The 26,576-nt window shown below is 34.9% G+C and overlaps 2 protein-coding genes across 2 annotated transcripts in view; both read right to left on the bottom strand.

The window, feature by feature from the left end:
* The window catches only part of dor (vacuolar protein sorting-associated protein 18 dor), a 184,034-nt gene that overhangs the window by 45,739 nt on the left and 111,719 nt on the right, over positions 1-26,576 (bottom strand). The gene's annotated exons all lie outside the window — the stretch shown is intronic.
* Den1 (SUMO peptidase family member deneddylase 1) lies at positions 8,237-25,034 on the bottom strand. The gene has a single exon (XM_081731639.1). It carries the CDS (start codon positions 24,578-24,580, stop codon positions 23,915-23,917), a length of 666 nt encoding a protein of 221 aa, XP_081587765.1. The 5' UTR covers positions 24,581-25,034; the 3' UTR covers positions 8,237-23,914.

The following is a 26,576-nucleotide window of genomic DNA, read 5'->3' as shown; positions in this document are numbered from 1 at the left end:
CATGTCTCAGCTTAAATATCGGATGCACATTTCTCTCTCAGAAGAAAATTTGTTTAAACGCATGTGAAAATGACCCGTAACAGAAAATGCAATGAGTGGTTCTGCAAACGGACTATTATTATCAAAATGTACATATTCATGAGTTAAAAAGTTTTCAGTAACTTGGTAAAAACCTGATTTTATGCTCCTCTTAATTGGTTCTAAAATGTAATTATTTTCTTTAATTCTAACACACAAGTTCTAAAATCTAAGGCTGCAAGCATCAAACAAACATTAAACCTGAGGAAAAAAAAATCTTTCATATAAGCTGTCTTTCTATTATCTACCCAATCTTCTCCCATCTTCATTTAAACAATTAGATTGATTTGATTTTCAGTTAGCGTCCCGTTCAGCAGCGAGGCTATATGAAACGTAGACCTACAGTTGAAAGTGGAATCCGAACTATAGGAACTCCCGTCGGGAATCGGACCCGGGTCTCCCACGCCAAAGATACGTACGCTAACCGCTTAGCCACGAGGGAGAGCTCTATAATCAAACAGAGATTGAGAGTATTTACAGGATAGGGATTAGCATTAATATTGTGACAACCAAATTCAGTTGAACGTCTAAATTCTTCGAGTCCTTCATGCTAGGGAGTTCGGTCGTAAAAGCAAAGTATACTCACAACGCTTTGCATGATTAAAAGCAGAGAAGTAAAAATAATGTTATTGATTTCTTGTACCATTAACAATTAAATTCCCTGACTTTTCTCGGTTCTCCAGGTACCTGGTAACCCTGAATATCAGCACTAGTGAAATCGGTAATCTGTGAATAATTGGTTTTGTGTTATTATAGGTAGGGTCTGGCCAGATATATATTTACTTATGCATATAATTTAAATATTTTAGGTGATTTAAGATATTATTTAATTTTAATATTATGTATCTGTATACGCTCAACTGTAGATTTCTTTTAGCATTTAAAGTTTTTTTTTTCTTTCTTTACAGACTACTTGCTTAGCGACTCGGTGGAATTTTTCCAGACGCTTCGGAGGCTTTTGGCTAAACACTAATATTTTTCTGCGATTTTTTTAAAAGTCAAAATCATTAGCCTTAAAAAGAGAAAGCAAATCCGACATATAAAAGAGACCCTCAGATTAGACGGATAGTAGGGCTATTAAAAGCCTCTTTAACAGTTTGTTGAAGATCCGCATCGCCTTTGATTAAAAAAAAAAAAAAAAAAATTCCTATCTTTATGTAGAGATCGGTCAAAGTGATGACCAAAGACAGAAAATAAGTAATTTTTCTGATGTCTGAGTGATGGCAATACATTTTTCTTTCTTCGTATTACATTAAATAATGTTAAAGATTAGCCTCAGTGATGGCTAGCAGCAAGCAATAAGTGATTTTCTCCTGGTCATTAATTGGCCAAAATACTGTGGGATGAATTGGTTTTTTAGCAGTTTGGTATAAGTGATTCCCATTTCTTCTAGATGGAAGAGAAATAAGACTGACTGATAAGCTTCACACTCTAAAGTAAAATAATTTTTGAGTGATCTAAGCGGATTAGTTTTTTAAATGAGAGCAAACACGATAAGACAGAGAAGCCAGAGTGGTGGTTTTCACTTTAGAGAAAGAACAACCGTTTTAGGCTAAGTGGTGTCAGACATTAAGGTTATTCTAAGTTATTCTTATTTCTGGACGGGAAGTTGCAGTCAGGCTTACCTGATAGAAGGAGGCGTCGGACAAAACAAATGAATTAGTAAGATTCCAACTTGAATACAGGTCTGTTGGGCTTAAGGAGTAGGGCTCTGAAGTGAAAGAGCTCATAGATGATTTTCTTAAAACTGGAAATTCATCGAATCATTTTTTAAAAAAATTTCTGAATAAAAGTTATTGATAACCTTAATCTGACCTTATTGGAAAAAAATTAAAACCTTTTATTCCACAACAGATGCTTGCTCCTTTAGCGCAGGACTGTACAAGGGTCGTCAATGGAGATGTGGAGAATTCTAATTATCCAGAAAAAAGATCTAGAATGTGAATAGATTCACTACTTTTATGTTTGCTGGTGGTTCCGTTTAACAAGGCTCACTATAGACGAGTCGAATTCTTAGATAGGGGATAGAATCACAAGACAGTATTCAATACTTCTCCCCCAACCCTCCTCTGGGAAAAAGCTTACAAAAGGAAGATTGAAGTTGAAATGACAGCAATGGAACGAATTCGTCATTTTCAGGCAGCAGTTTTTTTTTTTTAATAACAAAAAATGAACGTGAATGGAACTTTACAACCACCACCACGGATGGTGCTTTTGCAATATGATACAATGGGTCCTTGATCGGAGAAGTTGTTAAAAACATTAAGAAACTGCGATGTTCTTCCTTAAATTGACATCAATATTTTTTTCTTTTTAAATTTGCTTTTACAAACTTTTAAAGCATGCTTTGGCAGTAAATAGTTTGCGTGTATGTTCTTACAATACCTGCCACCAATTACTATACTAAGATATTATAGTACGCTTCCAAGCTGCACATCTATAGCTCCATTTAACGTCATTCAGCGCCGGTGGTTTCGCACTCACGAAGATGTGCTAACTCGGATCAACCTGGGCTAGGGGCCCAGTGCGAAAAGCTCTATTGTGTCGAAATCGGCTTACGTGTCACATGAACTCTATTTATAGCAAACATCCCTCCCTCTCTCTCTTTCACACACACACACACACACACACACAAAAAGATAATGCCTTGGGAACATGTAGCTAGATTGGACAGCCATTTTGCCTAATGTATCTATTGAGAAATGTTTGATTCGAGAACGAGTAACCCTCAGTACGGCGGAGCACCATTCTTGCTGGAAAACCACAATGAGTTACAAGTCATTTAGTTTTATACGCCACGAAATTTTCCAACGAATGTAGGTAAACATTAACTTATTAAAATAACTTCGCAAAAAATAAAAAGGGAAATAAAGGTTGGGTTCAAATCGCACCATTCATCTAGTTTTGCTCTATGCTAATCTTTTCTGAGAGAACATGAGGATTTTCTGAACTCCAGATTGCCTGGTCACTACCCCGAAAGTGTAGAATGCAGCCTCATCTGAAAACGCACGTGTCGCATATACTCGTCCTCATCGAACAAACGCAAAATCGTCAAAAAAGCTAACGACGAGGGAGATCATCTGGGTCAATGATGAAATTATGATTTACAAATGACCACCTTACAGAAAATTTCGTGCACTTTGAAGCAAAAACAAATTGTAATAACTTGTAATTCTAATGCAGAAATATTTTCTACATATTACTGTTTCATTGTCAGGCTGGGTGTTCAGTCACTAAACATGTAAAATAGGCCTTAAAATCTAATTGAAATAATGAAAATAAACATCCAATGAAATTAAGCCACTGGTTCAAAGAATATAAAAATATCCGATTGTTATTTGTAGAAAATATTTTATTCTAAAGAAAGAAGCATATTTTTGAGCATTTTATCACTTCACATAGAAGTCTAAAGTTTTACAGCACTTTATATGCAACAGTCCGAAGAGAGAAGATACTATTTTCCAATGAATAGATAAATTGCTAAGTATATTTTAATTTAATAAATTTTGATTGTCTATCACAAGAAATCATTAACTGCAATTCCATATGATAGTGACGTATTTTTCATGTTGCAATTCATGATTATGTCTAATCATACAACTTTTTTTTTTTTTAATCTACAACAAGCTTTCTATTTTCAAGGATGTAACCAAAGTACATTTAAAGCAAGCAAACAAGAATATACGAATTGCTGTATTTTCACTTTTCAGCACGCGTTCAATTTTCTCTCATTTATCTACGTTCTTATTAGCGGCAATATCTCGCTCACATATCTTATTAAACGCTTGCAGGAACATGGGTTTAGAAGTAAATGCAGAGAAAACTAAATACATGGAAGTGCGTCGGGACCGGAATAATACGGCAAATTGTGGACGCGTTAAAATATTAAATAATACTTTTGATAAAGTGGATACTTTCAAATATCTAGGATCAATATTAACAGACGAAAATCATATTCACGGAGAAATTAAATGTCGACTAAAAGCAGGGAATTCGTGTTACTATTCGGTTCAAAATCTCTTGTCGTCGCGAATTCTGTCGAAGAATTTGAAGCTTAAAATATACAAAACGATAATCATGCCTGTTGTTCTGTATGGCTACGAAACATGGTCACTTACTCTGAGGGAAGAACATAGACTGAAAGTATTTGAGAACAAGATCCCGAGACGAATACTCGGACCCAAGAGGAACGGGAATGGAGAATGGCGGAAACTTCATAACGAGGAATACATAATTTATATGGTTTACCCAACATTGTTAGGGTCGTCAAGTCTAGGAGGCTTAGGTGGGCGGATCATGTAGCTAGAATGGAAGAAAGTAGAAACGCTTTCAAAGTCTTGACTGGAAGACCAATTGGAAAACGACCATTAGGAAAACCTAGGCGCAGATGGGAGGACAATATTAAGATGGATCTCGCAGAGATTGGAATACAAAGTAGAAACTCGATGCAGTTAGCTACGGATAGAAGTCAGTGGAGAGCTTCTGTGAACGCGGCATTGAACCTCCGGGTTCCATAGGCCATAGAGTTAGTTAGTTAATCTCGCTCATATTTCTTGAAGTAACATTCTTTCTGTATATTGGGGTGCAGCTCGACCTTGACCTGCAGAAAGTACATTTTTTGCCATTTTAAAATCTTTATGAAGCGACATAAACCTTTATTACAGAGGTGGTCTACGTAGTTATTCCAGTGCAGTCTTCATTTTGAAGAAAATCCAAAGAATAGGAAATATTAGGTATTTAAGCTATAATATATACAACAAAACAGCTTAAATATATTTTGCTAAAATTGAAGCATAGACGTCCCCAAACGAGCTGCAGAGAAATCATTTTTATTATATCTCTAGCATCAAGCACTAACATGCGGTCTCTATTTACGAGTAATGTAAAACAATATTTCTCCAATGTAAAAACATGACTATCTGAAGTTGGCCATTCGCATGATTTAAAAGTACTAATTTCAACATTTTAATTACGTACAAACAACTATAGTATGTTATTTATTATTTTTATTCCTTACTGCTATGATGTTAGATGTAAGATCCTCAGACTCACGAAACTCTGAACATCGCTATTGCTCCCAGTGTTCGTAGGTTTCCTTAAGAAAATTTACCCCGACTGACAAAATTTTCCCTAGTTTATTGAGTGTCCAATTCCTACGACAGAAGTTATGTGATAAGATTGTTTTAGCTATATTAAGGGTAGTATGAACCACATTGTGTTTTTTGCTTCTTCTTTTTCCTTAACTTCTTTTACAAAAAAAAAAAAATTAAGCTACTTTGGACATATACACACATCTGTTGCTATTGTATTGGTTCATTTCTGAAAAGCAAAGAAAACTTTAAGCATTTATATTAGTCAATCAATGAGCGCGAAAATTTCCCTGGATTTTCACGTTTAACGAAAAAATCCCTTTTTGCTAAATTTACCTACGAAATTTCCCTCAAACTACGAAACATTGGTTGCTCCACCCTTCTCAGTAGTAACACACCAGAATTATGACTTGTTCACAACGTTCGAATTTGTTGCCACAGTTACTGTCCTTAATTGTTGCACTGCAGAGCCTTTAGTAACAACGTCTCCAACTCACATGTTTTGTTCAACTGTCCAGCTTTCTTTGCCCAAACAGTAATAAAGTTAACCAAAACGGAACATAAGACAAGAACAAAACAGTAGTTGTTTCTTTGGCCAGAATGTAAATGCTTCGAATATGTGAAATAACCACAGCTCAATGAATAAGCCTGAATCGGGATACTAACGTTTTTTCGAATCATAGAATATGAATGGGAAGCCTTAATGGCGCCAGTTTGTTCATACAGTTGCCGCTAATAGTCATAAAAAGCAAAGAAGTGAACCATTCCCTCCTATATTTATGGAAAAACAAGCCTTTTTTTCCCTCTCTTTTGAATTTTATCACTATACACTATTGGTTTCCAAAACATAACAGTAAAGATCACATACGAAATGAAAATATACCGAATATTCAGTTTAGCACTGTGGGTGTCCAACATACAGATATAAATGATCAATTTAACATAGTAGCATCGGAATAACATTACTTCAATGGGGCCAGGTTCAAAGATACACAAATGGCCAACTTTCAGAGTAATAAGTACTTCATTATAGTTAAATACTAAGCTTTAATCTAATGATTATTTCTTCTTAGATCATTTTGGCCTAGCTCAATTACGTTCCTAAATGACGGGCCAAAATGATATAAGAACAATTAATTATTGTTGGGTGCTAGTGTTTTTCTTGTCCTTGACTAGTGCTTGTTACTTAATTATAGATATGTATTCTATATCGTCCATTAGCAAGTAATCAGGGCTGGATTTAATGTTCTGGTGCCCTAAGATGTTTGCCGCCCTTTATCCCGACCAATGAAAATAATTGTAATACAATATAAATTTATTTTAGACGTTTTTTTGTTTCAACTTTTTTTTAAAAAAAAAAAATAAATTTTACTGTATTTTTATATTGAATCTGCTATATAGAAAGATTTGTATTGTTACAAATTTACGTTTTTAAAATAAACTTACAGGAAATGATTAGTTTCATAATATGCGCTAGTTCAATAATAAAAGAAAATAATTTTAAATTTTCGTTCGTAATAGTGGAATATCCCAATATGAAACTCGCCCAGGTCCGAAAAGAGAGTTCCTTTGAACATATACAGAAAAGGGAATTTGTGGGATATTCTTGAAGCTGTGTACACTTGCATATGTACATTAATTATTGTGTTTCCTGTTGGAATACATACAATTGTACTGTGGGAAATTACAGTATATTAGGCATTTGAAAAAAATATCAAAAAACAAATATTTTATTCTGATTGTCGGAAAGAAAAAAATATTATTTTGATTGTTGAAATTTATACTTTCACTACAATAGAAAATTGTTCTTTTGAACAGACACTAAATAACCTTTTCAATCATAGCTACTTTTCGTCACAGTAAAATCGTAAAAAGTAAATGAAACAGTAGAAAAGGATACTATGATACTATAAGAAAATTGCCAATTTTATAAACCCGGTAGATGTAAGTAATTACCTTTAACATAAATTTAAAACGTTCTCCTTTTGGCGTTTGTCTATGATTCATCACTGTATTTTTGGGTCAGCCTTCCCTCCATGGTGAGAGGAGTGATGCCAATCTGCCATGGCTAATTGAGAATCTTAAATAGTTCTTTACACGACGAAGTGTGCGAAAAAAAGATCTCTTATTATTATTATAATTCAACTTAGAAATTTTTGTTTTGTTTACTGAATTTTCGTCCAAGGTGTGCTCCTAGGCCCGGGCCTAGTAGTAAATCCAGCGCCTACAAAAAAGGAGGCCAACTTTAGCAGAAACAGAGCTAACATATTTTACTATATTACTGAATCTTCAATTCTGTCAGCTTACATGCCAAACCGAACACCATTTGCTCTATCTACCGTATTTACTTGCGTAGTCGCACTTTTTGTACCATTTTTTTAATGCGAAAGTCCAACTGCGACTATTACGCGAGGAAAGCTGCCGTTCAATTATCACTACAATCAAAACAATTTCGAATTATGACACATATATCATTGTGTCAACATAAAAAAATAAAATATAGCCTCCGCTCTCGTAAGTCGCATTCGAACACGTAATGGCCAGGTCACGCTCTCTTCCAACTACCGTAATGACAAATAAATGTCAATGAACTGAAAGTCGCGTAGCAACGAAGGTAATTTGTATCACTTTGACGCCAGAGGCTGTCTGCCATCCAGGAAGTGATTCTTGGAATCACAACCAGATGTTTGAAACCCTCGAGGCAATACGAAGGAATGCCAGAGCTGACGAAGTGGTTCTAAACAGGTGCAATACTGGGACAAGTCATACTTGGAGATGGACGTACAGAATGGATGGTGGAAGTAAGTGCCTGATCTTTGTTAACAGATAGGTCACTCTGTAAACACGAAAAGGTCTTTTGCTCGGACTCGTGCGACTTTTATGCGGGGATTTTTTTTTTTTTTTTGGCGTACTTTTTATTTCAAACTTAAGGTGCGATTATTACGCGAGTAAACACGGTTTTAATTGGAAAGAAACATCAAAATCTACTATACTGAAATTTCAACTGATTGGAGTATCTCTGTTTTTAACATACAGGAAAGAGAGTGTTTTAAATAAAAGATCAAATCTAGTAACATAGTAGTATTTAATTACTGTAATAAATTAGACTCAATATATTAATTTTAAAAAATCTTGTCATCTTGCACAAATCTTTTCAATTATTATAAACAGTCAGTCAGTCTACAACAATGCTGTATATGAGAATTCACTATTGTTTATTTAAAGCTTATACTGTTACAACAATGCTACTTAAACATAAAAAATATATATATTCAGCACGCGTATTAAACAAATTTGTTGCACAACATAACTATACATCCAAAAATAAGTTAATACATATAATTTGGAATTAAAACTTCGCACAAAGTACATTACAATTTTATATTTCTTAAAAAAAAAATGTAAAATATTCATAGTTTTGTTGAATATTCTCCAACTGACCACAAAAATTATGACCATAATGTTATATGAAAATATACTGTTAAACAACAATATGCAAACAAAACAATTTTGAACATTCTTATATTTGTTTACATGTACACATTTATTATTCTGACCATAGAATACAAACGAGATCTGAGAGATCCCAAACATTACTTTCATAAAATAAAATAATAATAAATAAAAAACGCTTATTGCACAATTCAGATATCTATATTCAAATTTCTCACCAATATCTGAATTCCTAAAACTACTGTAAGAAATATATTTGTTGAGATTCTACAAACCAAAGTATGTACGCGATTGATTAAATGAAAGTAAATGCAAGTAATCTAATTTCCTGTGTCATGGCAGAACCACAACATCTTTCTACACTTTTGCCCTCAAAACGTACACAGAAATACAAATTACTTGTTCATTCATAATGATTAAACCTGATGATTTAAATTTGTAACATTTTACGAAAATGAGTAGATAAAAAAGCCCTGTTATGCCAACTCACATTCCTCATTTTGTTGAAAGTGTTAAAACTTAGGCTATGGGGTTCCACGGTATTATAATGCTTACGGACGAAAACATATACCTCGTAAATTTTCATTTCTACTATACAACTCTGGGTCTAAATATACAGCACATTTCGCCAATTTCTCCTCCTTCCTTCTATGGTATGTGTGAACTGAATTAACATCGTACTCCTTTACAAAATACAAGTGTAGCTCAAGAATCAGTTGAACTAAGGTGTTTTCGACTTCTGCCACGGTTCATTTTTTCGCATGTAGATAATATTGAATTACTGCCAGTTTTAGCTATTGATATTTATTTAACAACATATGCTCATCTTACACCAACTTCCAATACAGGGTTCCTACTGATCTGAAGAAATCTCTTTCCCTCACTTTCCCTGATGTTTGGCAGGAAATTCCCTGACTTTCATGACAGGTGACGGATGATGTTGACATATAAATCAGGAATAAATAACGGTAAATATTTATATATAAAAACATTTATTCTACAAACAGTAATCAATTACTCACACGTACATTCCACTTACTTCCCATAAAAATCTGAGCAACGTCCCATACTGTGATCACTAATATTACATGTACAAGAAAGAACAGCATAAAAAAAACAAATAGGTATTATAATGGTTGGCTAAGCTAAAATTGGTGTACTAAATTGATGTTAAAAAAATATATTTTACAAAATTTTCTGAATTTCCCAAACTTGCACCCTTTTTCTTGAATTTTCCCTGAGCAATAGGAACCCTGCAATACTTCTCTGCTTTTGTTGTATATTAAAATTAACAATAACGATCACGGAAATCTATCCACTTCTTTATAAAGTTCTTTTGAAGTTCAAGATTTACGATTTGTATTAAAAAGGCGCATCTTGTGTTACTTTATCATTGTAGAAATTTTTAGGTAGATAACTTTTTTAAAGACGACTGTGACTACATAAATGACAGTGGGAATCGGTAATTCAGCACATATAAAACACTATTTTCTCAACAAATCAATTACTAAAATCGTAAAGAAAAAAAAAGTATATGATGACTCAGCTTCAATGTTTCACTTGAATCTCAACATAATGAATTGAAACATGTTTTTCTTAGGAATATGGTACAGCGAGACGATATTTCATACTGCACGAAATTTCTTACAAAATACCTTCCAGAAACGAAGTCCGTTGGTACCGCAGATTGAGTTCGATATACTGTTTGCGATGTTGTTAGATTTAGTTTCGTAAGCAATTCCCTAACAGCATGAACTATTACATGGAACAGACACGAACCAAATCTCAGGGCCATTGATACCCAAGACTACTCTATACAAGGCTAGGGTCAACCACGCCTTTTCTTCTTCGCAAGCAGTGATCGGACTATAATGTCACATGGCGACAACTCAAGGAGCACACAAACACAAGAAATCAGAAATACGTCTTGGTTGAAAACAACAATTTGAGTTAGTTTATTTTGTGACTGTGTTTTACTATATCTATTATTTTTTATTTGTTAAAACTGAGTGGACGTCTATTGAATAAAATGGCTTCTGGGTGTGTAGTTGTAACTTGTCAAAACAACAGCACAAGTTGCAATGAAAAAGCACTACCTTTCATTGTTTTTCAAAGGATCCTGCTCTCTCTGCGGTACAGACATTAAGGCGCAAACATAAAGACAGTTTTAAACCTCGAAATGCGTTCTACTCATTAAGAAGCTTAATTTAACACACTTCGTTATATATTTATCCTGTCTGTTCGTCCGATTGGGAGACAAAAAAAAACTTCAAGAATTAGATTAGACAGGGTGTCTACTAAAATTTCAAAATGAAATTTCGTGACTTTTTCGTTACCTTTTCTTTAACAAACCATTAACCCTTTTAAATTCTGACTTTTTTTTTTTTTTTTTTTTAGCGTTTTTCTTTAGTCTCAGATAAGCAGCGACTGTATCATCCTTATTTACCCTAGGATTATGGTTCATAGCTCGTTTTTTCAGAATGGAACAGCCTTTCAAACAGTACCACTTACATGTCCCTATGATGTACCGGAGGGGAAATCGGGATTTTTGGAATTTAAAAAAAAGATGTTTGGGGCCATCTGGGTCCCACATGGGTCTATACACAAGCCTTATTTATTTATTTTATTTTATTTTATTTTATTTTTTTTTTTGAAACTACTACTTAGTTTGCTAAACAACTGTACCAAATTTTGTTCTCATAGGTTGAATAGTAAGGGAGGGATTTTTTCTTTTTTTTACCTCTGTGGGAAAGCATAAAAAATGCACCCCAAATAGGCCTAAAAACACAAAACGTAACTTTAAAATTTCTTGACAAGTCCCTATTTACTCTAGGATCATGGTTTATAGCTAGTTCTCTTCAGAATAGAGCTTGCCTTTTCAAAAGTACTGTTTAAATGTCCCTATGATACACCTGAGGGAAAAAAATTGCAGAAATCCGTTTTTCTTTAAGAAATCCCTTTTTTAAATTTTGAGGCCTTCTGAAACCGCCCCTGTGTTAACGTAGACATCAGAAAAAATCAGGAAATAGCAATGGGTATGCTCACTGAGCGTACAAAATTCCAGGCTCCTATCTTGAAAAGTAAGGGAAGGAATTTTTTAAACAAATTTCCCTACAATGGACCATTTTACATTAAATAACCCGAATGAAATATAAAAATTTTCTGAGCCGTCCCTAATTAACCTAGTATCATGGTTCATAGCTCGTTCTCTTCAGAATAGAACAACCTTTCAGAAGGTACTACTCGCATCTCTCCATCGCGTATATAAAACAAGTAAATCGGGAAGAAATGCAATTTTTAACAAGAAAAATCCCTTTTACCCCGTTTTCCTCCTCTGGAGACGCCCCTGTGTTAACGTAGACATCAGAAAAAAATCAGGAAATAGCAACGGGCATGCTGACTTCGTGTACAAAATTCCAGGCTCCTATTTTGAAAAGTAAGGGAGGGAAATTTTTTTAAAATTTCCCCACAGTGGACGATTTTGCCTTAAATGACCCGGATGAAATATAAAAATTTTCTGAGACATCCCTAATTAACCTAGGATCATGGTTCATAGCTCGTTCTTTTCAGAATAGAACAACCTTTCAGACGGCATTATTCGCATCTCTCCTTCGTGTATATAAAGCGAGTAAATCAGGAAGAAAGGGAATTTTTAACAAGAAAAATCCCTTCCCCATTTTCTCCCTCTGGAGCCGCCCCTGTGTTAACGCAGACATCAGAAAAAATTCAGGAAATAGCAACTGGTATGTTGACTGCGTGTACAAAATTCACGCTCTTATCTTGAAAAATAAGGGCGGGAAAAAATTTACCGATGCCCTACGCATATTCCCAGAATATTGCACATGTCTGCTTACACAGGCTCTCAGATAAAAATGTCCTGAGACGTCCCTAATTGACCTAGGACCATGCTTCATAGCTCGTTCTTTTCAGAATGGAACACTCTTTCACATCGTATTTTTAAAATTTCCCCATCATGTACCAGAGGTAGGAAATTTGAGGGGAAAGGGAAATTTCCCTGAAAAAATCGCATTTCCCCCCTTGTCCCCCTCTGGACTCCGCCCATGTTAAGGTATAGAGCTGAAAAAATATGGTAAATTCTAGGGTATACACTGAATGTTTGTACAAAATTTCAATCTTCTAGCTGCAAAAGTAAGCCCGCCAAAAAATAATGAACTTAGGTGGGAACTATAGTTCCCATAAAATTTAGAAGGGTTAAACTTAGTAACATTCTCACGAGCGAATTTGGGTGCGGCATGGGCCGAATTTTCATGCACGCGATAGAAGCGTACTTTGCTTGCGATTTGGTACCGTCTAAAGCCAACCGTAGACATTTATGGTGGTTAATTTTGACGTTTACATAACACAATTTTCTGGTCTGTACGTATATTTGTACAGATAAAAAAAATCGTGACCCAAAAGCTAAATTTCTTGACTTTCATGACCGTTTTCTGATTTCGTGACTTTTTCATGATTTTCGTGACCGATAGACATCCGGTCTTTTATTATTATTATTATTATTTTAAAACACGTATCTCATTGGTGATATCATTTTCCGTACTGTGCAGCACACACACAATGCATCGCCTGGCTGCTACTGCTTACATTGTTATTCCGATTTTACTTACTATTGAATAAGAATCTAGTCCCTTTTATTTCGACTAATAAATTTCTTCTGTAAATTACGAAATACCACTCTCTCTACCCATAATCTACAATGTAGTGATGTCCATAATCGAAAAATAAACTCTAAAAGTGTGGGGCAAGAGTACAGATGTAGTACATAATTTTTAGTGATAGTATGACTGGGTTTATGAACTACTCACCTCATAACATATAGAACATGGTTTAATTTTCTCATCAATAAAATGAAACTTTAGCTAAGTAAAGTAGTTCATCATGTCTTTTTTCCCTGTGCAACGTTAGTGTGTTCGTTGGTCTGTCTTTAAATATAAGTTGTCAAAAATGAAATCCAGTTGAAGATCACAGATCTGGCCAAAAGTTGGGACTACGATGAAGAAGGTAGTGATCTGTATTTGGCGCCGGTAGCTCACACTAAACACGATATTCTTTCAAAATATTTCATGGGTTAAGTAAATGTCAACAAAAGTAAAACACAATGGTAAGGTTGTCTCCTTATGGACCAAGTCATGTAAACTTGGTACATTTTTGTTTAAAGGAAAGAACGCTAGTAAGACCACCGTTGTTAGCTCTACTGAAGGTTAACAAATGCCAGCGATGCTTTAGGATACTTGCCGCCCAACATTTCTTTTCTCTCTCTCTCTCTCTGATTGCCCTTCCTCCGAAAAACTGACTACCTTGCATGACGATGCCCTAGGAGCATTATCTGCGCCATCATCGTGGTCAACTAGCCACGATCATTTACAGAAAACTGATCAGGTATACAAGGACGGTACTTGATTACCTCATACATATTACATAATAACAAAATACAGAGATTTGTAATAACACAGTGCTGATAAAGAAATGAATCCTTAGAGCGCGTTCTAACTGATGAAATATAGAATCTGTATAAAAATCTGGCGCAAGAAAACAGTGGCTTTCGGTAAAGCAAATACCTCTTTCGACTTCTAAAGATTGATTTTATCTTCAGAAAGGTGCTACTGTCTATGTTGTCAAATACCTACGATAATCATTCTTCGTAAGCTTATGCAAGCACATCAGACTATAATGGCAAGTAATTATTGTAAGCAACTGCACCAATAATGTTAAGTACAGTTAGTTCAACGTCTGGAAATTCCGTTCAAAGGGAGAGGAGAGGCGATACGCATCTAAAATGAAAAGTCCAGCCTCATCCCCGATATTCACCAAATAAAGCTCCCATTGCTTACCACTTATTCCAACATTTACGACACAGTATACAGAACATAAGCTTCCTATCTCAAGATGACACACGAGAGAAGTTGGAATCAGTTTTTGCCAAAAGAACAATTTTTGCATTACGATGATCGTTGGCAAAAGGTCATTAAAAAAAAAATAAAAAAAGATGATCATATTACCAATGTATATTTTGTAAAATAAAATGAAACAAAATAAACTATATATACTTAAAGACTCATTGAAATAACTGATCACTTTCCAATACCTCAAATATTATGAACAGAATATTTATGAATTTTATTTTATATAATTAATCAATAATTTGCTCTCCTTGAGTTTCATTTAAGTTAACGTAACACAATTATTCCATTGCACTATTTCCTTCGATAAACGTACTAATAAGGATCTAACAAGTACCAGAAACCAATTAAAGATATGGGTACTACACACCTCTAACCATTCCACTAAAAAAAAACTGACAAAGCGTTATATTTAGTAATGTTAGAAAGAGTGTAAATTTGTGACACACCTATTAGTTGACCTAATAAATGAAGCTTAGGTAGTAACTGAAAGTTAACCAATCTCACAGACAGAAAACCATTCATAATACTGCTTTTTTACCATCATTTTTGCTCTTTTTTAATGGCATATAATACCTACACTCTATACGTTCCCGAAATGAGATATCTTGTTTCATATCTAAATTCTTTAACCTAGAATATTACTCGGCCACATAATGAATTTTAACAATGTCAACATACTACTACATTCAAAATAATGGCTAAATACTTAAAACATACACTATGAAACATAAAAAATTAAATTGTATTTTATTGAGATATCAAACGTGAAGCAAACCGTCTACACTATCTATACGTCTTTGTACACTTCTTCCAAATTACTTCCGATGGAAGTCAGAATGTCTGGCTTAATACGCACCTTTTGTTCAGAAGTTACTCTATCATGGAACAACTATATATTTGTTATACAGGGCTATTGTACATGCTCTTCCAAATTTCAAAGTTTAATAACTCATGATTATTTATTCATAACACAATGCATCTTATACTAAATGAACGAAAAATTCAAAAAGCTTTAGTGGCTGGCAAAGCTGATGTTTAGTTACGCATTCGCCGCTAGGGCGTCAGTAAATCAAGATGGCAGAAAACGAAAACAGAGCATTTTGTGCACTTGAATTTCATGTAACACAATTTGTAATTATTGTCAATGAAATCTCAGGACGAAGTTCGGGTTAGTTCCACCAAGCGGGAACTCAATTCGGAAGCAATACAAACAGTTTAAAGAAAGTGAGTGTATCTGCAACAGGCCGGACAGGAGTTCATGAGCTAACAGTTGAACGTGTTTTTGCCAGAAGCCCACAAAAATCAATGGTTCGTGCAAGCAAAGAATTGAACTGGAAACAGACAACATTGTGGAAGATTCTGCGAAAACGTTTGAAATTTCACCCATACTGATTGGAACTGTTGCAAGTGCTTGACTGTACTGACAAGGATAAGAGACTTCAGTTCTGCACTGCGATGCAAAATCTTATGAAAATACATGGTTTCATTGAGTTAGTTGTATTTAATGGTAAGGCTACTTTTATTTTTCGGGGAAAGTAAACAAACAAAATGTGTGGGTCTGGGCTTTGGAAAATTCTTATGGTTATGAAGACATCCATGATTCCCCCAAAGTAAACGTATTTTGTGCAGTCATTCGTAAAAGAGTGTATGGTCCTATGTTCTTCGAGGAGGACACTGTAGTTTCCCTGCAGCTGGCAAAGGAGACAGAAAATTTATTTACCAGCTGGACGGGCAGGAAGAAACTCAAGAGGTTACCAAATCAATGAATAGGAGAAGCTAGTTGTGAGGATCAGGTTCTGCTTCTTTGACCACCCTCCCCTCCCCTTCCGCTTTTTTTTATGTTAAAAACCAAGTGTATCAGTCAGCCCTATCTAACAATTTACCTGAACTTCGCGTATGCATTTAAGAAACAGTAGCATTTATTGACTCTTGAGATGTTAGAAAGAGAGTGGCAAGATTTAGGCCTATACTATTGTTTTGATTTGTGCCATATTACAAATTGCACTCATCTTGAGCATCTTTAACATAATACGCATGTATCTAATGGGAAAAAAATGAGCTTTTCTTTTTATTTAAGGTAAGTTGCATGTCATTGTGAATAAGTAAATAAATAAATAAAGTTATTAAACTTTGAAATAGAAAGGATCATTTACAATAACCGTGTATATTATCGTAAGAGTTGTACAATAGCATTACATATTATTATTATTATTATTATTATTATCACCTTCCGCGATTATGCCTAATAGTAAAGTAAAGGAAGTTACATATAAGTGAAAGATTATAAAATTGGTGGAGAAAAAAGTTAGGAGAGTCATGAAAATCTATTACCCTCCAGAAACTTACATACCCTGGGATCAAACTAGGACCTTCCGCACCAAAAATGAGTACTCTTTAACTGATTCCATGGCAACCGTTAATGGAAAGAACATCTATCCCCCCCCCCCCAAAAAAAAAAACCTGCAGAATACGTTTCTTGCAGAAATCAGCTGATTTACGATTAAAGAATAATTTCACTTCCTAAAATTACATCATATTCAAGGAAATCTGAACATTGTGATTATTAAAATATATATAATGTGGGAATTGCAAAAAAACTACCTAACTTAATTTCCTTTGGGTACCGTAGGGGAAGAAATAATGTAGAGAAAAAGCATTATCCTCTCATAGCTTATGATTCCATAAAATTACATGAGTCGATACGTGAGGACGGACGCACCTACATTTGTCAGTTTCAAAGTAATAATCTTAGGTTCGTTAACAGGCCTGACAAGGTATTCAGAATATGTCAAACAGTCTGATTTTCAGCACAGTTCTTTTAATACTATGCGGAACTCACTGTTGGCAAACAAACTGCGATAAATAAAGAAATTTACACTTCATTTGATACGTCCTTTCTTCCGATTTTTTTCCTGCATGTGGGCGTAACAGGCATGCAACAAGAAATGTTTCTATGGACACGATCAGCCAATTATAATGGCTCATCTATTTCGCTCCGCAATGGTAAACATTCCACCTTTTCCGCACGTTGCCAATTTGGATATAAACAAATGCACATTGTTTTAGTGGAATGTCAATTTGAGTAGTGGACTTACTGGTTACTGACAGCATTTCTTATATATTAGATCCCTTTTGTGACATTTAATTTTATAGAACTGAGATTTACTTGCAGTGAGTAATTCCGTGTTTTGTGTATACCTTAGCGTTTAGTGCATTATTTATTTCTAAATCTTTCTCTCTTAATTTGTGTGTGTGTGTCTGTGTACATACATCCTCCGAAATGGATGAAGCGGCAAACAGTGTAAACCCCGTTAATCGAAAATGGGGACGACGAAGAATTCACTCGCTTGTAAATATTCAAAAATTGGACAGGGTATCGCTTTAAGAGGCCAAGCTCGCGAGATGTGTGTTCACCACGCGAATACTTTGAGTGGGAAAGAGAAAATGGTGGTTCTCTTATTGATGTGAATCATTTTACAGAAACGACAGTGGCTGCCCTTAAAATTAAAGTGGGAGAGAAAAAATAAAGAAAGAGGAACTTGAGAAGAAGGAAGAACAAGAAAAGGACGAGCCTGGGCCATAACAGGTACTGATGGAAACTCCAGCAAAACATCGTTGCTATGAAAAGAAGATCACAAACCTCGATTCATTCCAGCGGGATCCCCTTCGTCGCCACATTTACGAGTATTATATGCGAAAAGAAAATCCTACATTAAGCAAGCGCCAAGACAATCTTAAAGAAGCGAACTTGTTCCACGGAAGTAAGTTTTTGCTTAGAACCTGCCTCATGGACCTGGAGTTCGAATTTAACAAATTTTCCTAACGCACAGTGCTGATGGAAAGAAGTGACATCGTGACTTGGCGTTGTCGGTACCTCAGAGTTCTGAAGAAATGTGATTATAATAATGTGGTTTGGTTAGATGAGACATGGGTCAACGCAGGCCACACATTAGAAAAAGGCTTGACCGACCATACTGCGCATAATACAATGAACGCATCACTAGGGAAGGGGGGAAAGAATACTTGTTCTTTATGCTGGCACATCTCATGGTTTTGTCCAAAACTGCCTCCTCATTTTCAGATCTTAAAAAGAAAATCGCGATTTTCACGGGGAAATGAACTCCGATACATTTACAAAGTGGTTCCAAGATCTTTCGGAAAAACATATTGCTAAATCCATCATCGTTATGTACAAGGCCCCGTATCATTCCGTAATGCTCGATAAGCCCCAAACAACTCTGTCCCGGAAGTCTGAGGTCTTGGACTGGCTAAACTGCAATACCAGTGTGCAGTTAGAGCATGACATGAAGAAGGCAGAAATACAACTAGCGACCTTATAGAAGCCCACAATCCCTTTGTACAGAATTGACGAATTAGCAAGGGAAAAGTGTCACCAGGTCATAAGACTTCCCCCCTTACCATGCCCACTTAAACCCTATACAAATATTTGGGCACAAGTAAAAAGATACGTCGCGAGGGAAAATAAAAAGTTTACAGTGGCAGAAGTGGAAAGACTTACAAGAGAAGCAATCAAGTGTGTCACTGCGGAAAATTGAGCTGATGATGTTCAACATTCGAAGAAACTCTTAGACGAACAATGGGATAAAAAGGGAATTCTTGAACAGTATGTGGAGGAAGTGATAATCTCTGTTACTTGTAGGTCCGAAAGTGATTCTTCTCTGCGAGTATCCCTAATCACATGATAAACCTAAAAACATTTCTCTTTCTTCCTTACTACTATATATATTCTTTCTTCTTTACTACTACTATTAAAGTTATCACAATAAAAGTGTCACGTGTTCAAAATGAAGACGTATCATGAATAAAACGTGATATACAAAAGTAAGTTCAGTAATTATAAACAAGGTCCAATATTGATGTTAGTAATTTCGCTACAGCTATAAGGAAATTTTTGTTTTCCGCAGTGAAAGTTAATGTTTCCTATAGAAATAAAGTGAGAAGGAGAAATGATTGGATTTACCGCACTTTAATATCGTACCAATGTAATTTACAATAATGTTTGTCTTCCTCATAAGTGTGATTTTAAATAAGTATTGTACATTTAGTTTATGTTAATACGGAACAACAAACAATCCACTTGTTCTACTCGTTTTCTTTTAATACTTGACTCAAAAAGCTGCCGGGGCCGCGGTGGCTCAGTGGTAGAGCATTCACCTTTGGTGCTTGGGGTCCCGGGTTCGATCCCAGCCCCCGCCAAGTGAACTTTGTGGTGGACAAACACCGTGTGCGTGGGTTTTCTCGGGGTTCTCCCGTTTCCTCCCACTTTCTTCATTCCACCATTTCACTCATCACTCATCATCACCGTCTCCATTAGCCTAACCGGCATAACCGTGGGACGTAAAACTCAAAGATTTCATTTCATTTCATTTCAAAACACAGCATTGAGCACCACGTACGCGCAGCGAGCTGTCACAAAGGACAAGCAGTATAATATTACGCTTACCTATCATGAAAATGTATCTAATAATTTGCAGTTTTAACTTTTATTTATGAAGAAAGTATGTAATATCCCTTTTTAAAAGAAAATTAAGTACTAATACTACTCTGCAAATGCCGTACGATTTACGCAAAAAAGTTCACAAACAATTTCGCTTTTAAACATCGCATAACCATTCATTCTTGGGAAGCCTTGTGTTCTTTCACAATATGCAGAACTAAGTAACGTCAATGCATATTTTTATTAGTCAAGCGATCATAAAAACGGCTGGAGAAAAAAAAAAAAAAACTTAAAAGCAAAAATGCATTCTCAATATTTTTATAACCTACACTATTATGACTATTGTTCTCACTCTGGTTTAATAGTATATGATTTATAAAAATAAAATCGAATCTAAGTACAATGCTATTGGCCGTATATGACTCATAATTCAATATCAAGGATAATTCGAAGCTACGGCAGCAATCCCTCTGTATCAAAACGTGAGTAATTCTTCGGCTATATATGTCGAAGTCGTATCACACCTCTTTCTCCGGCTTCGGCGCACTGCTTTATTTAGATTTTGACAGGGAAAAAACACTAGGTAAGCTTCAAAGTATTCACTACACTCTCCATTATTTGTATCTACAAAAAACAATAAGAATTCTGGAAAGTGCGCATTTTAATACTTATATAAAAATGTTACAAGAAATAGCTTTTCCTTTCAGATTCCTTTCCAACTGTGCATAAATTTGAGTGTTCCCAAATAATAACGTAATAAACTAAGCAATTTCCATCACAACAGGAAATAAGACTATTAATCCAGTTAATACCACTTTCTAAGCGGTTAGCGTACGCGCCTTTGGCGCGGGAGACCCGGGTTTGATTCCCAGCGGGAAATCATGTGGTTCGGATTCCACGTTGATCAGTAGGTCCTGTCTCATATAGCCTCGCTGTTGGAAGGGACGTTAAACTCAAATTCAAGTCAATTAATACAACTTCGTAGGTACCATTTGTTCGACTTTCAAAAGTACTAAAATTCAGAAAATTGTGGAGAGCGTAGTAAAGGCCTTAAAATGATTTAATAGAATCACAACTTTGCATCTCAAGAACACAGAACATCTTACATTACTTTAAAATGGCGTAAACGAACTCTTATTGAGGTTTTCGCCATCTTAGTAAAACGAAACATGTTTCCTTATTTCAGAGCTATAATGTTTGAAAAAGAAAGAAAGAAAAATAAGACTAATTACTACTCAATTCACAATCGCTCATCTAACGATTAATCTACTACGGCTGAGAATCTAAAGTTCATGCACACTGTTACTTTTCAAACGTAACACAATCTTCGGAACACTGAAATTAGGTGACACTACATGATTTTTTATTACTTGCAAGCAAATATTATATAATACTGCCCTGAATGAAGCAGAATGATATAAAATATATAGGAATAAATCTACAAATATCAGTCGGCCAGTAATTTTCTTCGGAAATTTTATTTCTGTGGTTTCTAATTTTTATCATCATTTAAGTTTGCATTTAAACGTACGAATTTAATTTATTTCATTATATATATATATATATATATATATATATATATATATATATATATATATATATATATAAAAATTGAGAATCTTTCATTATATTCCTGGTCTTTTGTGTATTTCTGATTATGAATTTTAGATATTATTCGAACAGACGGTTCTACTAAATGTTGACACATTTCCTACATTCTCAGGTTAGGTTAGAGCTTTGTACTTCTTTTAGCAGAGCATGCACTAAATGAGGAGCTCCATTATTACTTGCAAATTGACTTCAAAAGGTTCAGCATAAATACAGTGTAGACGTATGGCATCAACCAACTTGTACACGTTGGGCACTAAAAAGCACAAATGTTATCTAACCGAGTCAGGGTAGGAGAGCAGCAGCGAGGGGTTGCGTCCGTAGGTAGCAGGCGTGTCAGCGACGGCGAGTATACGCTTAAACGAGGATAGTGCAAGAGCATATTTATACATACAATACTTTCACTATTACTCAAAATTCATTTCAATATGCTGTGCACTAACAGTAATTACTTCTATTCACTCTTTCATTTCTTCACGAAAAATGTTTTACATCGTATTTTAACTATAAATTTTCTATTTGCTAGAACCGTCTGCTCGAGTGAACATAAAATTTACTTCCCAATTTGCTTCCTCTGAAGTATGTTTGTCTGGAGATTTGGTCAGGTTAAAGGTTTAAGAAAAAAATGTTCTACTTACTTACAGTACTAAGATTATACACACCACATTTATATGTAAATCAAACACAATAATTTCTTTATGTCATTGTAACAGGAATCGCGATTACCGGTATTTTATTGCTGGACAAACTCAGCGCCAACTACGCTCATAGAGCACTTATCTCTTACTAGGCACCAGAGATACAACTCCCAAGCACGAGCAATCAGATTAATTGCTTCCCTGTTCTCAAGACAATTGTCCCCATATTATTGCAGCACAGTAGTATTATTACTTTGCTTCTGTTACAGATTGATCCTTACAACCGGAAAACAATCAGACCATACTGGTACATAGAAACATAACAGAATGTAATTTACTACATTTAAAAGGTACGAAAATAACTTAATGGTAATGGAAAAATGTAAGTTTTCTTTAAAAGTGTAATAACAAAGCTCATGAACGATAACAGCAACGTAATTAAATTAACATAACGAACACAATCCAACCAAGTCTCCATCTGTACGCTGGCCGACTGATTCTGATTATGTATAAAAGAAGATAAAAAGGTCAAATTTATGTAACAAACTCATTTTCTTGGTAGAAATGGAATTCCATTTACATTCTACTTTTTTCTTACACATACCCCACATGGAACAGATGAAAGTTGTTGAGATGTTCAGATGTTCAAAACCTGAAAATCCTTATATAAAGGTCATCTGTTTACCTGAGTCATGGGTCAGGAAATTAGCTCGTATTCTATGAGAGTTTTAGAAAATGACGTATTCTAAAATTCTCAAAGTACTTTCTAAGCTATTTATTTTGCTGACTCCTCCATGTACATATTTATAACGTAATATAACTATAAACTTAGAAATAAGTGCGTGAAAAATGCACCAACTTATGCTAAGCAGTTACTAGAAGACAGCTTAGGATTTATTCCGGTTCGGAGCAGAGTGAAGCTGGAGGCCCGCACGACAGTATAGGTACATGCACATAAAGGAAGAAGGTACAAAAAAATCCCATCAACCTGTGCTAGGTGGTTACCACAAGCTAGCTTTACACTGCAATGACACAGTAATGAACCGCTTTTTTCAACGTTGTTTATATGTTTACAGATGACTTTCTGAACTTCCTTGAACTTAATTAACAATCAGCTGTTAATTTTCAAAAACGACCCAGTACAGTATTCTTAATTTGTATCTAGTTTAGCACGGACTATATTGAGTCCTAAGCTATAAATCAGTATTCAGAATCTGAAATCAATATTCAGTATCTGCTGATGTACAGCAATGAATATAAAAATATTTTTAAAAAATAAGTTCTAGGAATAGTGAGTCACATAGTACGCTTGATTCTAGGTCCAAATATCACATATATTAATTACTAATAATATTATTAGCCACTAAAATCTGTAACATTGACTTGACAAATAAGAAACTTAGTAAACAATTAATTAACATGTGCATAATATAAATAACATCCGTCCACCAACAGAAATATGGATGTGTTTACTTTAAATTATATAAATAAATAAATAAATTTTTAATTTGTACTTCTACATCTCAAGGCACACAGCCTGATTCCCTATATTAGTATACAAAATTTATTCTACAATTGTATTGTGATGATAGAAATTGTTCTGTCAATTCTAAACAAGTTAGGACAATATAATTACATTATTTCGTCCAGTCGAGTGACATTCAATATTCATGTGTTTATATTTTCCTCTTCATCACGAAGAGTTAGAATCAACCGCAATAACTCATTACGCTTCTTGCTTACTTCTATCTCGTCAATCTTACCACAACTATCAACTTTACCGTATTTCCGACAATGTTCTGCTACATAGTACACGTTACAAATGACATGTATACCACAGTCGTAACTGTTCGTTTGCTGTAAGGCATCTAACTCCTTGAAATCTCCACCTCCACTAGGAGAAAATAATTTCAGTAAATTCCCTGCCAATTTCCAGGCTTGTTTGAAATTACTACCTCTTGAAGAATCTAAATGGAAAAAGGAATCCTCTGGTTTACTAAAAACAAGCAAACTCCAATGTGAACCACCAGGAGATTCAACAGTGTCACAATCGTTCAATGCCATGAAAATAAAAGCCTTCTGTTTCCAATTCAAAGGATCTAAAAACACCCGTAATTCTTCAACAGGAGATATTTTAAGACACTGTGTAACTTCCGGACTAATAAACAGAAGCCCACTATCGTCAGTATATACAAGCTTTTCTAAATATTCAAAATAAAAACTTATCAAGTTGTCATTCAGCCAATGAGGCCCACGAAGTAAATCAATATCCGAATTACGAAGTAAGGTTTCGTGGAAACTTAATACGATTGGATTATCACCACTTTTAGCCATTGTGTTGGCGTAGGTCACAAAACAATGTAGTCTATTATATATTCAACTTCCGACTAATTTCACTTAGCAGTTTCAACGTTAATATTTATTATAACACGTTCTTCGCAGCATGATACAACAGTACCAACAAGCATCAAATTCTTTAACTTTACGAAAAGATTCGAACTTCCAAATTTTCGTTCGAATGTTTTAAAATGGGTCGAAAATTTTCACTGTAAACAAATTACATTGACTTCTTCCCGCAGTATTCACCTTTCTGAACGTCTTCTACTTCATATTTTGCATGTTCAGATAAATATACGCAAATATTATTTCACTTCAGAAAGGTAAACAATACAATTCACTTCTAGCCACTATCTTCTGTATACGAGAAAATCTATTTCTACTCCCTTTCCTTTTGTCTACATTTTCTTCTTCTTCTTTACGAGACAGACGCGTCGAACACAACATAAACAGTACGTGCAGTTAGCAATCAAAATGTAGTAAACACGAGAAGAGCAGGAAATTTCCCCAAGTTGGGCATCATTCCGTAACGGTTTTAGCAAAATATTTCGATCATAGCACAACGCAAATATTGCTAATGAATTGTTAAAGTCAGCGATTCTCCATCTCGCTAATTTCCATCCCTAACTATAGGATTAAGTCTCTAATTTCCGAAAAAAGAAGTACAATGTTGTATAAAAATCTGACAGTGCTTAATAAATATTCACGAAAACATAGAATTAGGGAGAGTATACACCCTTATTATTGGCCATTTTGAGTTACAAGCAATTGAGATTCGAAATTTTTCAATATATATATATATATATATATAGTGGCGCGTATTTAGGGGGCTTCCGGGCTTAAGCCTCCCCCGAAATTTTACTTAGTATAGTAAAGTATATGAATAAATATCTTGTAGAATTTTCACATTTTCAGGCAAAGCCTCCCCGAACGTTAGCAAAACCCCTCCGAAACAAAATCATAATTACGCCACTGTATATATATTTTATGCAGGTTGCCATAGAATTCTTCTTTAAATATTCACGGGTGAGGAGGTAAATAAATCCTGATATCTGACTGACATTAATGGCTAAGAGTAAGGATTATGTGCAAATCTCAATGAACACATACATCATATTTTGCTAAAATTGAATATTTACGAAAGTTCTCATAGAACTCTTTTTTTCTTTCTTTCTTTTTTCTTTTCTTTTTTTTTTTTTTTTTAACCCTGAAGGGCGAGAGAACTTCATCCTCTAGATTTCGAGTAATTTTAAACAGAGGTAAACTAGATCTGAAAAGGTATGGAGACGCATGACATCACCCCACCCTCCGTGCCTATCTGCCCATTGTAATTATTTAAAAAGTGGTGGGATGCCAGAGATAATTTTTGGAAGTGCGGTAACGCCGTCCTCCCGCGTATCCCCTCACTTTTAACCCCCTAATTTTACATCCAAGTAGTGAGAATAATCGTAAAGCCTGAAAAAGTACACGCCATATTCCAAGAAAATCTAATATTGTTAGGAAAGGTACGTTGAAAATATATTTTTAATCTGAGAGAGCGGGGGAGTGATCCATACCACATTGAGAAACAAAATTCACCGGTCACTCTTGACTGATTTTAATTCCAAACACATGGGATTAAGAAGAATGTTAAAAAATATAAATAGGGTATCTAAACAGAATGAATTCTATATGTTATCGTGAAACTGGAAATAATTTTAAAAATCAGAGGGATATACTTCTACGCTATTCTTTATTGATTTCAGTTCCATGTATGGTAAATAACTGGGAAGACTTAAGAATGCACGATATATTACATTAAAATTGAACATTTGTAACGGAAATTATAGAGAGAAACATACTTACATTGGAGGAGATAATCTACGAGGGAGGAGTGAAAAGTTCTTGGTCTGACCCAGAGATAGCACTCCAATAAGCAAAATGGTATTGTTCTTGCCTGGTGGCGCTTTTCAGTTGATCGAATAACAAGTGTGAATTTGTTCTCTCAAGTAGT

Source organism: Thermobia domestica, chromosome 11 (assembly GCF_964235325.1).
Source record: "Thermobia domestica chromosome 11, izTheDome1.hap1.1, whole genome shotgun sequence".
Lineage (NCBI taxonomy): Eukaryota > Metazoa > Arthropoda > Insecta > Zygentoma > Lepismatidae > Thermobia > Thermobia domestica.
The sequence above is the reverse complement of the archived record's forward strand: the minus strand, read 5'-3'. Positions and strand labels throughout refer to the sequence as shown.

Coding starts and splice junctions, on each gene's coding strand:
- Den1 (XM_081731639.1), bottom strand. CDS start 24,580: ATGGCTAAAAGTGGTGATAATCCAATCGTATTAAGTTTCCACGAAACC.